At 36.4% G+C, this 14,366-nt stretch overlaps 1 protein-coding gene across 1 annotated transcript; it reads left to right on the forward strand.

Annotated features, from left to right (window-relative positions):
• Positions 1–6,948: 6,948 nt before the first annotated feature.
• Positions 6,949–12,328, forward strand: LOC113043872 (tumor suppressor candidate 5 homolog). The gene is made up of 5 exons (XM_026203454.1): positions 6,949–7,104; positions 8,849–9,204; positions 10,401–10,672; positions 10,853–10,985; positions 11,439–12,328. The coding sequence occupies exons 2-5, from the start codon at positions 8,934–8,936 to the stop codon at positions 11,453–11,455; spliced, it is 693 nt and encodes a 230-aa protein (XP_026059239.1). The 5' UTR covers positions 6,949–7,104; positions 8,849–8,933; the 3' UTR covers positions 11,456–12,328.
• Positions 12,329–14,366: the final 2,038 nt, after the last annotated feature.

Raw genomic sequence — 14,366 nt, forward strand, 5'->3', positions numbered from 1 at the left:
CCTTTAAACTATTTCTAGGTTATAGTATTGTATGAATATTGTCCCACTGTAAATACAGTGCGAATAGTTTTGTCTCCTTGGATAAAAGTGAAGAGGAAATAAAAATCAATAATAGACTGAACAGTTCCATGATAATATGTCTGTAACATTTACCACTCTAATTTTTTAAGTCAAAAGGCAATAGGTAGGTGTGTGTGTGACATTAATAATTAATTGGGAAAATTACTATAGTTAAATTTATGAAATAAATTAGTAATATTCGTTTTATTACATACTAAATTGAATGGTTTTTCTTTTAGTCTTCTTTGTTGGCCTTGAGAAAGCCAACATATATTTGAACATTATTATCATTTATTATGAGAGTAATTGACAACGACTAAAATTTTAATGTTTCACCAAATTTCCTTCTCAAAAAATCCTAGTGACTTTCATTATCTGAGCAATGAAGGTCTTACACTTAATGTCCAATAGAGGGGGAGACAGGATTTCTATTTACGTAAAATGGCAAATAAATACATTAATTTCATGTGTACTACCATGAATATGCCATATCTGTGTACACGAATAAACTTCACACTTCAAGCTGTACTTAAAACTTCCCATTCTGGCTTTTTCAACCTACCTCCAAATGTATTTTAATATATTTTTTATTCACACTGGTTTATGCATTTAATGTTTGTCCATCTAGAACTTTTATTTTTCATGAGCTGTACATTTTAAGATGTACTCAGTGTTGATAAATCACATGCACTGAATGTAAATGCTAATGTCAGGACTCTCTGTCCTCCTCTTGGACGGCCAGTGTCCTGCAAAGTTTAGCTACCCCAAATAAACACACCTAAGCTAAGCAAGGTCTTCAGGATCAGTAGCAATGTCCAAGCAAGTGTGTTGGAACCGAACTCTGCAGAACATGGTTCTCCCGGTTCAGGACTGGTTTTTAAATCTATAAATGAATTTGTACAGTTGGGTGTCTGCATGCAGAGGTGTACTTCAGTAAGTACAATGTAAACTGTAATCTATAAAGACAAATCTTCAGATAAGCATTTAGGCCACTGCCTTGAGGTCTCCATCCATTGGTCAAAACAGACATCGCACCCCACCACACTCCTGCTAGCTGTCAACATTAATTGCGGCTGGTGCCAAATAAAAATTATTATGTATCCCTTGTGCATTGTTCAAATTCACTACCCTTTCGTTATGTTCGGGATGAAAACATTCACTCAATTAAACTGCTATAAGCATTAGATAAAAAAATTTCCCCTAATTTATTGTTGGTGGATGTTTTTTTTTCACTGACTTCCATTATAATTACATTTTTGATTGCAAAGCCATGAAACATAATCATGCATTCTTGATTGTTTGTGGTTTTCCCTGTTGGGAAGAGGTAAAATTTGTTATTTTTTACAGTTGATCACTAGGTGGGACCATCAACCCTTTAGATAGGCCTGTGCAAAAAAAAGCTTAGTTTCTGACTTGTATATAGAGTTATGTGGAGTATAACAGCAAATTATATTGTGTGTATGTGTGTAGGAGAGAGAGAGAGAGAGACTTTTGCGCACTTACCTTGATGTATTTGAGAAAATCTAAATGTACACCTCAGCTCTCAGAACTACATGGAGTAAACAAAAGTGTATTTATGCACCTGCTGCCTTTTAATGGTGGTGATAAGTATAGACTAAAAACAGTACATGGATTTAAACACTTGCATGCCATCCTTCTGGTCATTTGATGGTGAGAAGAGCAGCAAGCAATACGAGAAAGGGCTTGACTTGAACCAGAGTTTTAGAAATGATTATGCAGCTTGACCCCTCCAGCGAGTTGCTGCTTATTTGAAGTTGGTATTGCATTTTGGTCCATAATCAATTATGTTCAAAGTAGCTTTTTTTATAAGATTTAAAGGTTTTAAACTGGCTTCACCATCAAGAAAAGACAAGTATTTCACACATAGGCCCTCCGTTCTTTTCACCATCAAAAGTCAGCAGGTGCATAAACACACTTCTTTTTTTTATTGTTTAGTCCATGTAGTTCTGAGAGCATGAGGTGCATATTTGGATTTTTTCAGATACATCAAGGTAAGTAAACAAAGGTCTCTCCCACACTCTCTCTCTCTCTCTCTCAAACACACACACACACACACACACACTATAATTTGCTGTTAAACTCCATATAACTCTATATACAGGCCAGAAACTAAGCCTTTTTTTGCACAGGCCTAAAGGGTTAATGGTCCCACCTAGTGATCAACTGTAAAAATAACAAATGTTACCTCTTCCCAACAGGGAAAACCACCAACAATCAAGAGTGCATGATTATATGGTGTCATGGCTTTGCAATCAAAAAATGTCGTTATAATGGAAGTCAATGGTACAAAAACAGCCACCAACAATAAATGAGGGAGAAAAAATTAAAATCTAATGCTGCACAAAACTAACAATACATCAAATTTAATCTACAGTTACTAATCTTTGACATGCCCAAGACTGTCATAAAAGGTAAAAAAAAAAAATATCCAGTCCACAATTACTGTTTATATTGAAAATATGTCATTTTGTGTGTGTTTTTTCTTCCCAAATCAGTGACATAATTTATGAACTTGGTAATTAAAGAGTTAAAATCTTGGATTTTCTTTTTAAACATTTGGTAGTTTTGAGGACTGAGGGTGATTAATAGATTTATGCAAAAAAAAAATCTTTATCTGAGACATTATTACAGCATTTTAATTTAGTGGGTGTTTTCATCCCAAACATAACAAAAGGGTAGTGAATTTACCCACAGTATACTGTTGAGTTTTTGAAAAATTTCAAGCATTTTCCCAAAATAAGTGTCAAAATAAGATTTGTCACCAATCATTCCATTAGCTGCAACACAGAGAAAGTTGTGGCCAAAATAAGACTCAACTTTACCCCCTAGTGGACGAAAACGTCCCCAACAACGCATATGGGGTATTATGTAACAGCAAGTCATTTGTGCAAGTACATTTGACTTGCAGTTTTCCAAAACTTAATCATTTTTATTTGGTACCAGCTGCAGTAGTTAATGTTGTTTTGTATTATACAGCTATCATTGAGCTAAGGTATACCCCCCCACCACCCCATCTATCATTGAAGAACCTGTGTTACACATATATGGCATATTCATGGTAGTACACATGAAATTAATGTATTTATCTGTCATTTAAACAGAAATCCTGTCTCCCCTCTAGTGGACCTTAAGTGTAAGACCTTCATCACTCAGATAATGAAAGTCACTAGGATTTTTTGAGAAGGAAAAAGTCTGACCAGTTACAGCAACGAGTCAAACGAGTCTGAAGATCTGAGCTGAATTTGGTGAAACAATAAAATTTTAGTCGTTGTCAAGGCCAACAAAGAAGACTAAAAGAGAAACATCATTCAATTTTGTCTGTAATAAAACTAATAATTCTAATTTATTTAATAAATGTAACTATATTAATTTCCACAATTAATTATTAATGTCACACACACCTACCAAGTGCCATTAGACTTATAAAGATGAGAGTGGTAAATGTTACAGACATATTATCATGGAAATGTTCAGTCTATTATTTTATTTCCACTTCACTTTTATCCCAGGAGACAGAACTATTTGCACTGTATTTACAGTGGGACAATATTCATACAATACTATAACCTAGAAATAATTTAAATGGGTGACTTGGAAGTCGCAACCAGTGTTGGGCAAGTTACTTTTAAAAAGTAATTAGTTACAGTTACTAGTTACTTCTTCCAAAAAGTAACTAAATTAGTAACTCAGTTACAAATTTTTAAAGTAACTAGTTACTTAAGAAAGTAACTATTGCGTTACTTTCAAGTAAAATTAAATTTTAAATGCTCAAACGTGACCCCACCTCTACCCCTCTTTAAAGGAACTTAAAATACATGTGCATGTTCAATTATTTATGATAAATCTGAATATTATAATGAAATGGACACTTAATACAATACATTATTAACAGAAACATGAAACATTGTACACACATCTAAAAAAAAAAGTTGCTGTGGGACAAAGTGAGACTAGCCTCCAATCAAATGGCATGTATGTAGATATTATGTTTATATAGTGGATCAATGCAAATAACACGATAGATTTTTGGGAACTTTTGATATTTCCTTTTATTGTTTCTTTAATTTCTTGAAGGAAAAAGTAATGTATATACTTCTATTTAGAGAAGGCTACTTTTGGATTATTTGGGCTCGTCGCCATACCTGTCTCTCGTTGACTGACTGGCTTGTGTTGTTCGTTGTGTGTCCTGTCCTGTCCGATGATGGGTCGTTCGCGAATGAGCGTTAGTGATGATGGATCGACTCGTTCGCGAATGAGCTTTTGATGAGTCGTTCGCGATTCGCGAATGAGCCGACTCTAAGAGCCGGCTTTTTTAGTTGAACTTCGGGAGCTGGCTCGCATATCTGAAGAGCCAACTCTATTTTTTCAAATTTAGCCTATAGAAATTAAATAATTATGTAATAAAAATTTAAATATTATAGTCAAAGTCATTTAAAGAGCCGTTTGTGAGCCAAAGAGCCGGCTCTTTTCAGTGAGCTGAGTCAAAAGAGCCGAATTCCCATCACTACTATGCGTGCTTTCGAACACCCGCCCAACTCTACCTCTGATTGGCTTACAATGAAATTTTACTCTACCTCAGCCAATCGTCAGCATTTATGCGCTTGTCTCGTGCTCTGCCCACTAACCAAGGAAGAACAGTAAAAAAAAGTATTTGCCTCTCGCTCAGAGATCTAGTTGGTCTGATGAAAAAAAAAAAAACAGCTTCATCATCAGTTATAGTAACGCGCCGCATTTTTTGGCAGTAACGGTAACGGCGTTATTAAGATGAGAAGAGTAATCAATTAGATTACTCGTTACTGGAAAAAGTAATGCCGTTAGTAACGCCGTTATTTATAACGCCGTTATTCCCATCACTGGTCGCAACAACGCGAATTATGTGTCTACATCTGGTTTCAGATATTGCTCTTGTATGACTCTTATTCTGAAAGACTGAGGAGCCCGAGTTGAAGGCGGAGCGATCCGACCAATCAGATGAAAGGAGCGTTTCAGCTCCGCCCACAAGTGCGAATGAAATATTGAAGCCATAAGACGTTTTTTAAACCCAAAACGACAAGTCAAAAACTCATTTTCCGTTTGTTAACCTAGATGGAATAACGAATAAACGAGCCATTTTTACATTTCTCGTTATTTAATACATGTTCTCTCACTTGAATCCTCTTGAGTTTTTCGTTTTCTGTTTTTTAATTTAAAACGGATTTGGAATGGACGGAAGATACCCTGATTCTTGTGTTTGTCATCGTCGAATGCAAGACTTAGAATGCAGAAGCAATGGATAAAACTGATGAGACACATTCCCTGCTTTTAATATCTGAAAAATGAATGCAACAGGACAAAGCTGAACACGTAGAAAGACCGTTCCAGCTAGAGGCAACTGTTAAAATACTTATGCTCACATCAGACAGGGAGATGAAACTCTAAAAGTGCTGATCTTCTTAACTGGTAAAACATCTTTGTGTTGAATCACCCAATAATAAAATGTGACATTCTGTAGTTTGTCTCATGTTCATCTTTCAATCATATTTACAGATTTCTTGACTCCACAGCAAACAGAACAATTTTGTCTTTACTGTTCCAATACGTATGGAGCGCACTGTATATCCCAATGACGGGTCCAAAAGTCCATAAATCTCACCAAAGCAATCACTGTGGTTAAAGTCAGTTTTATTTCATGATGCATTATAACATAAACACAAAAGCCAAATGAAATGTGTGAGGTTGAGTGATTTACAAAAGCATGGCCACAATATGCTTTAAAGAGTGAAATTGTGCTTATATAGTAAGCTATTTTACTGAAAATACCTTGATGGCATAGATTTGTGTGTTTTTACTTGTATGCCATGTATAATCCAGCCCTTATTCAGATTCAAGTTGATGGCAAATGTCTTATAAGAATTCCAAGGCTCATAGTTGATCAGCAGAACCATGGCTTGGATCTGGGATTCACACCCTTCGTTTATGTACCACGTGTAGACATTTTTCCACGGGTTCCTTCAGTGAGATCCACACTGAGGTGAGACTGAAGCTTTGTCTGTTCCTGGAGGGAGATGGATATGTTAAGAGCAGTGAGAGCTTTGTGCAGTGATACCAGAGGAAAACATGATTTCCACAAACACCTCGATTGGTGTCTTCATCCCCACGGGTGTAGCCCAGCTCAAACAGGTGCTGGTAACAACTGAATTCAACAGTTGCTGTGATCTCACAGATGTAGCTCAGCTTCTCTCTCTTCACCCTCAGGTATGAAGTTTCCTCCTGCCCTACGGTTCAGATCACAGCCCAGTCTTTCTTAACCATCTCTTCTTTGGCATCTTTGCTTAGAAAATAGTTTTTGTACAAAATTAATCATTAAATTCAGATTTATCTGTAAAACACTTTTCATGATGAATATAATTCCATATGCATGGATATATATATATATATATATATATATATATATATATATATATATATATATATATATATATATATATATATATATATATATATATATATGCATGACTTAACAACAACAAAACTGAACAAAACTTATCATTCTTTAAAATGATCTCAGCATTGTTTATCCATCAAAGCAGATCCGTCGTTTTCTTGTTGTTCAACAAAGCAGAAAGGAACACTGAACTAAACAAATGAATGAATCGTTTTATTCAACCGACTCAAAAGATTCGAGTTACTGAGTCAAGATCCCTACAACTATCCAAAGCTTTCTCTCTTCTAGTAAACCACCAAAAAAAAAAAAAAGAAAAGAAAAAGGAAAACACGCACACGCCAGAGTCGAGAACGCGCACACGCTCGCACAGTTTCACACAGTGAGAGAGAACAGCTAGTCACAAACGCAGTGGATCATATGCCGACAGATTTTACCCCACGTTTTTATACCGATACACACTACTATATGGTAGCATAAAGCGAGGCGTATTTTAATCTTAATTCTGTAGCACCACCTGAACTTTCATGTGCTACTGTTTATTGAAATTCAAAATGAGAAAGATTATAATGATTTTTGCTGTCATTTTGCATTAGATCACGGTGAGTTCACATTCGATCTGCATGCTCCTAATCTATTAAGGGCATTTTGATTCTCGCATCAGTGCATCAGTCGTTGCTCGGGTGCTGTGGGTGTGTCACTTTTCCTACTGCTGTATTCAGTATGTTTGTATATATGTATGTATGGGTGTGCGTGCACTGCTCTCTATGTGCTCTATAACCTTTATTCTTACTGAATTATGATATAGCCATTTGGCACGCGTACAGAAGACCCGTGGGTGCGTGTCCCGTGTGTCCTCATCTCTACACTGGTATCGCTTTGAATTTCAAAGAGCGAGACAGGTGAAAAGGAAAAGTAATTGATGCGAGATTGATTATCTAATTGATTTGAGGGTTATGTTAAACGCAGCATGGCGCACGAGGCAGTCACTATGTATTGTCATAAAACATAAAATGTTTTGTTGCAGATATGGGTGTGTCATTTGATGCCCTTTGTTTTCTCACAGATGTAGGTATCTGGTGCTCCTGTTGACTTTAAAGAACAATGTAATGAATATGTTTGTTTCTGAATATGATGCATATGATTAGGGTCTTTTGTTGGTTTCCTTCTATATTCGAAAAGGTGTTTTTTCTAGGATTTTGGATCTAGTTTTTAAGACCATACAACATTTTGCATAGTTTTAGGCAGTCCAGCTTTAATGGTTGTAGCTCTCCCATGAAAATCTGTTATCTTTCAGATCGGAGGAGGCAAATTGATGATAGCACACAAATAAAACTGGTTGTGGTGCATGGCTTTGTGTTTCATATTTGTCCCAGGGTCTCAGGACAGATTCCTGCTCTGAGGGAGATTAAATGTAGGCAGGTTAACAAGTGCATTCTGGGTTGTGAAAAAAACAGTCCCTTTTGGAATCACATGACATAATAATTTACCATACCTTGGTCATTTATGGAGTTTTTTTTAACTTTTTGCAACTTAATATAGATTTTGTGTTGGTTTTCCTTTTCCAGTTTAATGTGCAGCAGTAAAACACTGATATTTGTATGTTTTAAATATCAAAATAAGTTTGTTCAAAGTTTATTGTGGGACTGTATTTCATACCAGTGATAGAAAGGGTTTTTGGGAAGCTGGTTTGAAAACAAAAAAAAGTTTTTCTTCAATTCTATTTGATGTAGAAATTACTTGACCTTTTAAGTAGATACATAAAGGTACAAGGTTTTATGAAAAAAATCGCAAGTGTTCGTTTTAACGTGTAAAGTGCAACTGCATAGTAACATTTCCAGAAGGTAATTTTAAGATGTAAGTTTGGGGTAAGTAGGATTCTTTTTAGTTTTTTATTTTTTTTTAATAGAAATACAGTAAAACTGCAATAATGTGAAATATCATAACCATTTTAAATAACTGTTTTCTATTTTAATATATTTTAATATGTACTTATTCCAGTGATGGTAAAGCTGAAGTTTCAGCATCATTACTGCTGTCTTTAGTGTCACATGATCCTTCAGAAATCATTTGTTATAGACAAGACCATTGTGCTACTTGATATTTTTGAGTAAACCGTGAAACATTTGTCAGGATTTTTTGATGAATGTAAAGTTTAAAAGAACAGCATTTTTTTTTAAATAAACTTTTTATAATTATATAAAAAATTCTTTATTGTCACTTTTGATCAGTTTCATGCATCCTTGCTAAATACAAGTATTAAGTTCTTAAATATTGCAATATTGATTTCTTATATGTGCAGTTTATATAATGCCTTAAATGTTTTCATTGATTTTTACCCAACAGTTCTCAACAAATCATAAATTCAAAATTTATACGGACGTATAAGCTTTGATTTTGCCACACATCAGTTGTCATAAACATCTTGGGAATGGATGTGATTGCGAATGCTGATGCCAGCATTCCCACTGCTGCACCTGGTGCAGTGGAGGAAGAACAACAGCAGCAACAATCAGAGCAAGAGATCAATCAGCAACCAGGCACAGAGTCTGACCTCACCGGCAACACCTCACAGCCAATCAAGAACGAGCAACAAGCCCCACCCACCGCCACAACACCTACTCCTGCTGCAGACCCCGCCCCCTCTCAGGATGACCCACCCAGTGTACACCTGACAATCATCGACGAGAAGATGGAAACAAGTAAAAAACTATTTAAATATTACTTGCATTTATTTGATTATAAAATATACATTTGTAAATTTGCAAATACATTTATTTCAATTTTACATTTAAGGTAGCAGATCAGGACCTGCTCATATCATCTGTCACTTCCTGTCATTTAAAGGCCCCGTGGCAACAAAATTTGAGTTTTGTGGTGTTAGGTCCAAATCTTGTAGCCCTTTGTTATGAAACCCCTTACTCCCTGTTCAGTAGGAAATATAAGGTGATCATTAATATAAGGTGATATTTAATGATCACCTTAGTCCTACATTTTTTTTTATTCTTTGAGACTGATACAAAATGATTTACAGCCTCACTATAATTTCACTCCCTTTTCTTCTCAGATTTTGTACCATCCCCCACTTGCTTTTCTTGTCTGTTTTTCTCAACAAGTAGATGAGTCAGATGCGGTTCTCTTCTGCCAGTAGATACTGAGCAAGAGATGTTGCCTTTAGAACACGACCGTAACCACGCCCTGACTCTTTAACACTGGAGTGCACCTTTTTTTTTTTTTTTTTTTTTTGAAGTAGAAAGGAATGAAATGGTGAAGGAAATGTTAGGTCTAATTTTAGCATTTCAAGTAATCATTTTGAACTATTTACAAATAGTATTTTAAAATATACACACATTCACTCTTTTTTTTGTACGCCCAATATGCCGAAAATGCTAAACTTTTTTTGTCTCATTACATTCAGTTAGGAATTACTTGAATCATGTAAATTATACCATGTCTTCAAATCAAAGCAGCAATATTTAAGAAAAAAAAAGTTTGATTGTAGTTTGCATTGCTGGATATTACTGTTGGTCGTTTAACATTTCTGCTGTAAAACAGCTGTCAAATATTAAATGATTTATCGTACACTCTTATGTGAAAACTGATGCTACATGCCAGCTTTGATTTGATTTTGACCACTGTGGCAGACCAACCTAAAAATGCATCTTTTAAACCTTTTAGGCATCCTGTAACAAACAGAGCACTGCATAATGGAGAAGCGGAGAAGTGCAATAATTTCAAATGTTGGGAGGGCAATTTAACCATTTTATTGGGGGGGGGGGCTGCTTTAGAACAAAAATAATAATCACTTCTTTTAAAAACAGACAGTCTGAAAGGTAGACTTATGCATCCACCTATTGTCTCACTCTCTCACGTGTTTCTCTCTTTCACATCACTCCAGGTAATGGTGTTTGCCCTGGTCCTATCCAGATGTCTCCGACAGCTTCTTCTCCTCCTCGTCAGCAGCACGCAAATGGGCGAGCCAGGCTGAGCAGCCGCTCCGGGTCAGTGAGTCACGCGGGGTCACCTCGACCGTCACTCACCAGACAGCCCAGCGCGGCCACTGACGTCGGAGACGGATCCAAACCCAACGATTATCTCGTATGGGCTATTCTGGCCTGCCTCTGTCCTGTCTGGCCCATTAACGCAGTTGGCTTGACCTTCTCAGTCATGGTGTGTGATCGTGTGTCCACGAGGGGGGGGGGGGGGGATGATTGCTGGATACAGTTTCTGATGAGTAAATCCTAGAAACTGTATTTTGCATAATTCCTTCCTGTGATGATGGAATTTTGTTTAATATATTCTCCATGTATATTTTTCCCCTTTTCATTCAACTTCTCTTTTTACTGTCAGTCTCGAAACAGTCTGCAGCAGGGCAATGTGGATGGTGCACGTCGTCTTGGCCAGAATGCAAAAATCATGTCCATCGTGTCATTAGTGGGTGGGATCATCATCATTGTTATCACTATCGTCATCAACTGGGGTGGTAAGTATCCTTCCCTTGAGGCCAGAGCATGAGCTAGAGCTGACTTTGTGATTTGGGTCAATGTCAAGTATAGAACAGAACAGTATTTATGTGGAATAGAAAATTTTTTTGTAACACTGTCAATGTATTTGCTGTGACTTTTGATCAACTTAATTGGTCCTTTCTGAATAAATAGATTTTTTTTGTTACCAAAACTGAACCCAAAATATTTAATGTTACTGTATTTCACTTTGTATCCTGTTTTATTTTTGAAATTTTGGAAATCAGTCTACAACTACATATGCTTTAATTATAAAATAGACTAAACAACAGAAAGCCGGCTTTGGAGTTTGAGATTTGTTATATTTTAATTATTTTCTATTGAATTGTTTGTATTTGTACCATGTTTGAAGTAGGTGTTTTGATCAAAATTCAGTATGCTTCATTATTTAAACACCTCTTTTTCTCTTTCAGTAATACTTAAGACCTGATGGCCGTCACAACACTCAGGGTGAAGTAAAATTCACAATCAACAACCAATCCATGATGATCATTTTCTTCTTCCAATGTGTCATTCATCTCTCGACATCTGAATGCTCCTGAATGCTTTTTCATTTGTTTTATACTCTCTCTGAAGAATCTTAAGCTGGATGTTACCTCTATCTTCTATCATGCCAGAACGATCAAAAACAACATGGACTCTTCAGCTCTTCGAATGCCTGGAATCACGAACAAAGCAGCAAGCCGTGGATGATAGGTTTTTTTTTTCTCTCCCAACAAAGGACTCACCACTGAGATGATGTCAGTGAGGAGACCACAAACATGATCTCATTTCATTCGTCATGCACCCCTTGAGGATGTGAGGGAGGAAAAGAATGAGAGAGAATGGGAAGGGATTTGGTTCTTGACAAAGATGCACAAGCTCATCTTACTAGCCCTGTTTTCTCAGAGATGTGAGTCCATAAAAAAAGCTCAGATTAAAATTTAATCGATTATATAAAACAGCAGATGGCTTCCGTTTTGGCATCTGTCCACAGATGAGTCCGATTACCTTAAGAGCTGCTCTAAAGCCTCTCTCTCTCTCTTTCTCTCTCTCACAGACTGTACAGAGACTAAGTTTCAGGTTAACACACATAAACAAAAAAATCACGTATCAGAGAATCCTACAGAAAGAAAAGGAGGGAGAGCTAAGGAGAAAGTGGGAGGAATGGAGACCAAGCTGTAGTCTTTTGTTTTTGTTTCACACAGACCAAAGGAGGGAGGCAGTACCTTCAGATGAAAACATAAACCAGAGATACCCCAGACATGGTGAGATGTAGGGACTTCAGTAGTGTTGAGGGTGTGTGTGTGTGTGTGTGTGTGTGTTTGTGTGTGTGTGAGAGAGAGAGAGAGAGAGAGAGAGAGGTAGCCAATATCGTAATACTCACCAACATGCCCTCCCCTCTTCCTTACAGCAATCCTCGGCCAGATCCTTCAAGGCAAACGTAAAGAAAACCATTAATTTAATATTGTTTTAGCAGGCAAAGGGATGATACAAACAGTCATATTTTATACCACAATGTTTACAATGTTTTGGCCATCACAAATCATTTTACACCGCTCCAAACTGTTTGTTTGGTGGAATGATTTGTATTGCTCAACAGAATGATACCTGAAACATTCCTGGTCAGGCCACACCGACTGTGCCAAAACTCAGACTCTGCCAAGACTCCAGCTGAGGTGGGCATGCTTGTGACTGAAACAGGAAAGGAGAGCATTGATGCGTTTTTAAGGAGGAATATATGTAGGGATGCACTGATATTAACATATTAGCCCATACTGATAAGCCATTAATTGTTTCATGTTATGGCCAATAGCCGGGTAAAACACTAAAAATGTCATTTAGGCTTTAAAAAATTAGAATTAGAAACTTATTAGAATTATTAAAGATTACATTTCAGTGTTATTGAATGTGTTTAAAGATTAAGTGAGAGGACAAAGGTAATTTAACTGTAAAAATATAGGAAATTAGACACACACACACACACAAAATACAATATTGATCAAACATAAATTTAAATACTACCAAACTATTCATTTGAAACATCTATCTAATTGTGCATCCCTACATAGAGTTCTTTTATAGATAATATCATGAATCCCTCATTATCACGGCTTCGGGCCTCTTGCATGCAGAATTTGACTTTGTTTCATTGATGTTTACAGCTTTTTGACAGCGTCGGGAGCACTTGTTAACTCTGAAATCAAGTATTCTTATTTTTATATTATTCTGTATCTAACACAGTTTCTGTACCACAAACAGTATGATGTGGATGAGCATGCTGACTCAGCTTGGGCAGTGAGAGGCCCCCATTTTTGGGGGCTCGCTTTGGGTTTGGCTTGCATGAACGTGGGGCTACAATCGTTTCCTTGATCTCATTTTGCAATTGCTCTACTTCCCCACCACATAGCATGCACATTTAATCCAACCGCGTGCAGTCAGTGAATGCCAGCTTGACTTTTGTTCTCTTGAATTGTTCTGCTCAGTAATATTTGTATTTAAACTGCTTGCAAATTCATGCTTGTATATTCATATGTATGTATATACGTGTCTGTACATATTTTGTCACTTTGCAATTATAAGGTTCTATCTAATTTACATTATGTGATGCTTTTTAAACTTCATTTTGCGACTTTTTATTTAGATAACAAAAAAAAGGTTCTATCTATAAAGTATATGGAATGCAAAATCTTTGAAGCTCAGTATCTCAAGACTCTTCAGAATGCAAATAGAGTTCTATAATTCCAAGGTGGCAATTTGTACCGCTTCCAATCACATCATGAAATCTGAATCTCTTTGATGGACCAGAACAGTGTTCGTAATGCAAATCTTGACTGTTAACACCGCAATGCTTTCACAAATTTGATCACCCTTTTATCACTACTTTATTGGTATGTAATTTGAAATCGGCCTTTTGTTTTGTATGCCGTTTTTGCTTTGCTGAAACGTTGACCATACAAGCATGTTTACACATTGATTACCAATCGCCTATGCTGCAAAGTGCAATTCTATAAAGAAAAGTTTAAAAGACACCAGCCGAGTCCAGTTCTCTGGGATACAAGCTCTACCTGCTATTCAAAGTATCTATTTATTGATGTGAAGAAAAATTCTGTTTTTGTGTTTATCAAACATTCTGTTACAAATTCAACTGCGTTTTGCTAAAAGCACTCGTGCTAGTCAAGACTACTTAGTACTAGTTTCCTCTGTGACATGAAATTATTTGAGAGGCATTATGATAACTCATGTCGCTAATATAATCCTGATTTCATGCAGATCTGCCTGTGCATGCCTTAATGAATTGTTTTGGAACAATAATATGTGATGTACACAGTATCTGAACCGAAGGGTTTGATATATCTCAC

Source organism: Carassius auratus, chromosome 3 (assembly GCF_003368295.1).
Source record: "Carassius auratus strain Wakin chromosome 3, ASM336829v1, whole genome shotgun sequence".
NCBI lineage: Eukaryota > Metazoa > Chordata > Actinopteri > Cypriniformes > Cyprinidae > Carassius > Carassius auratus.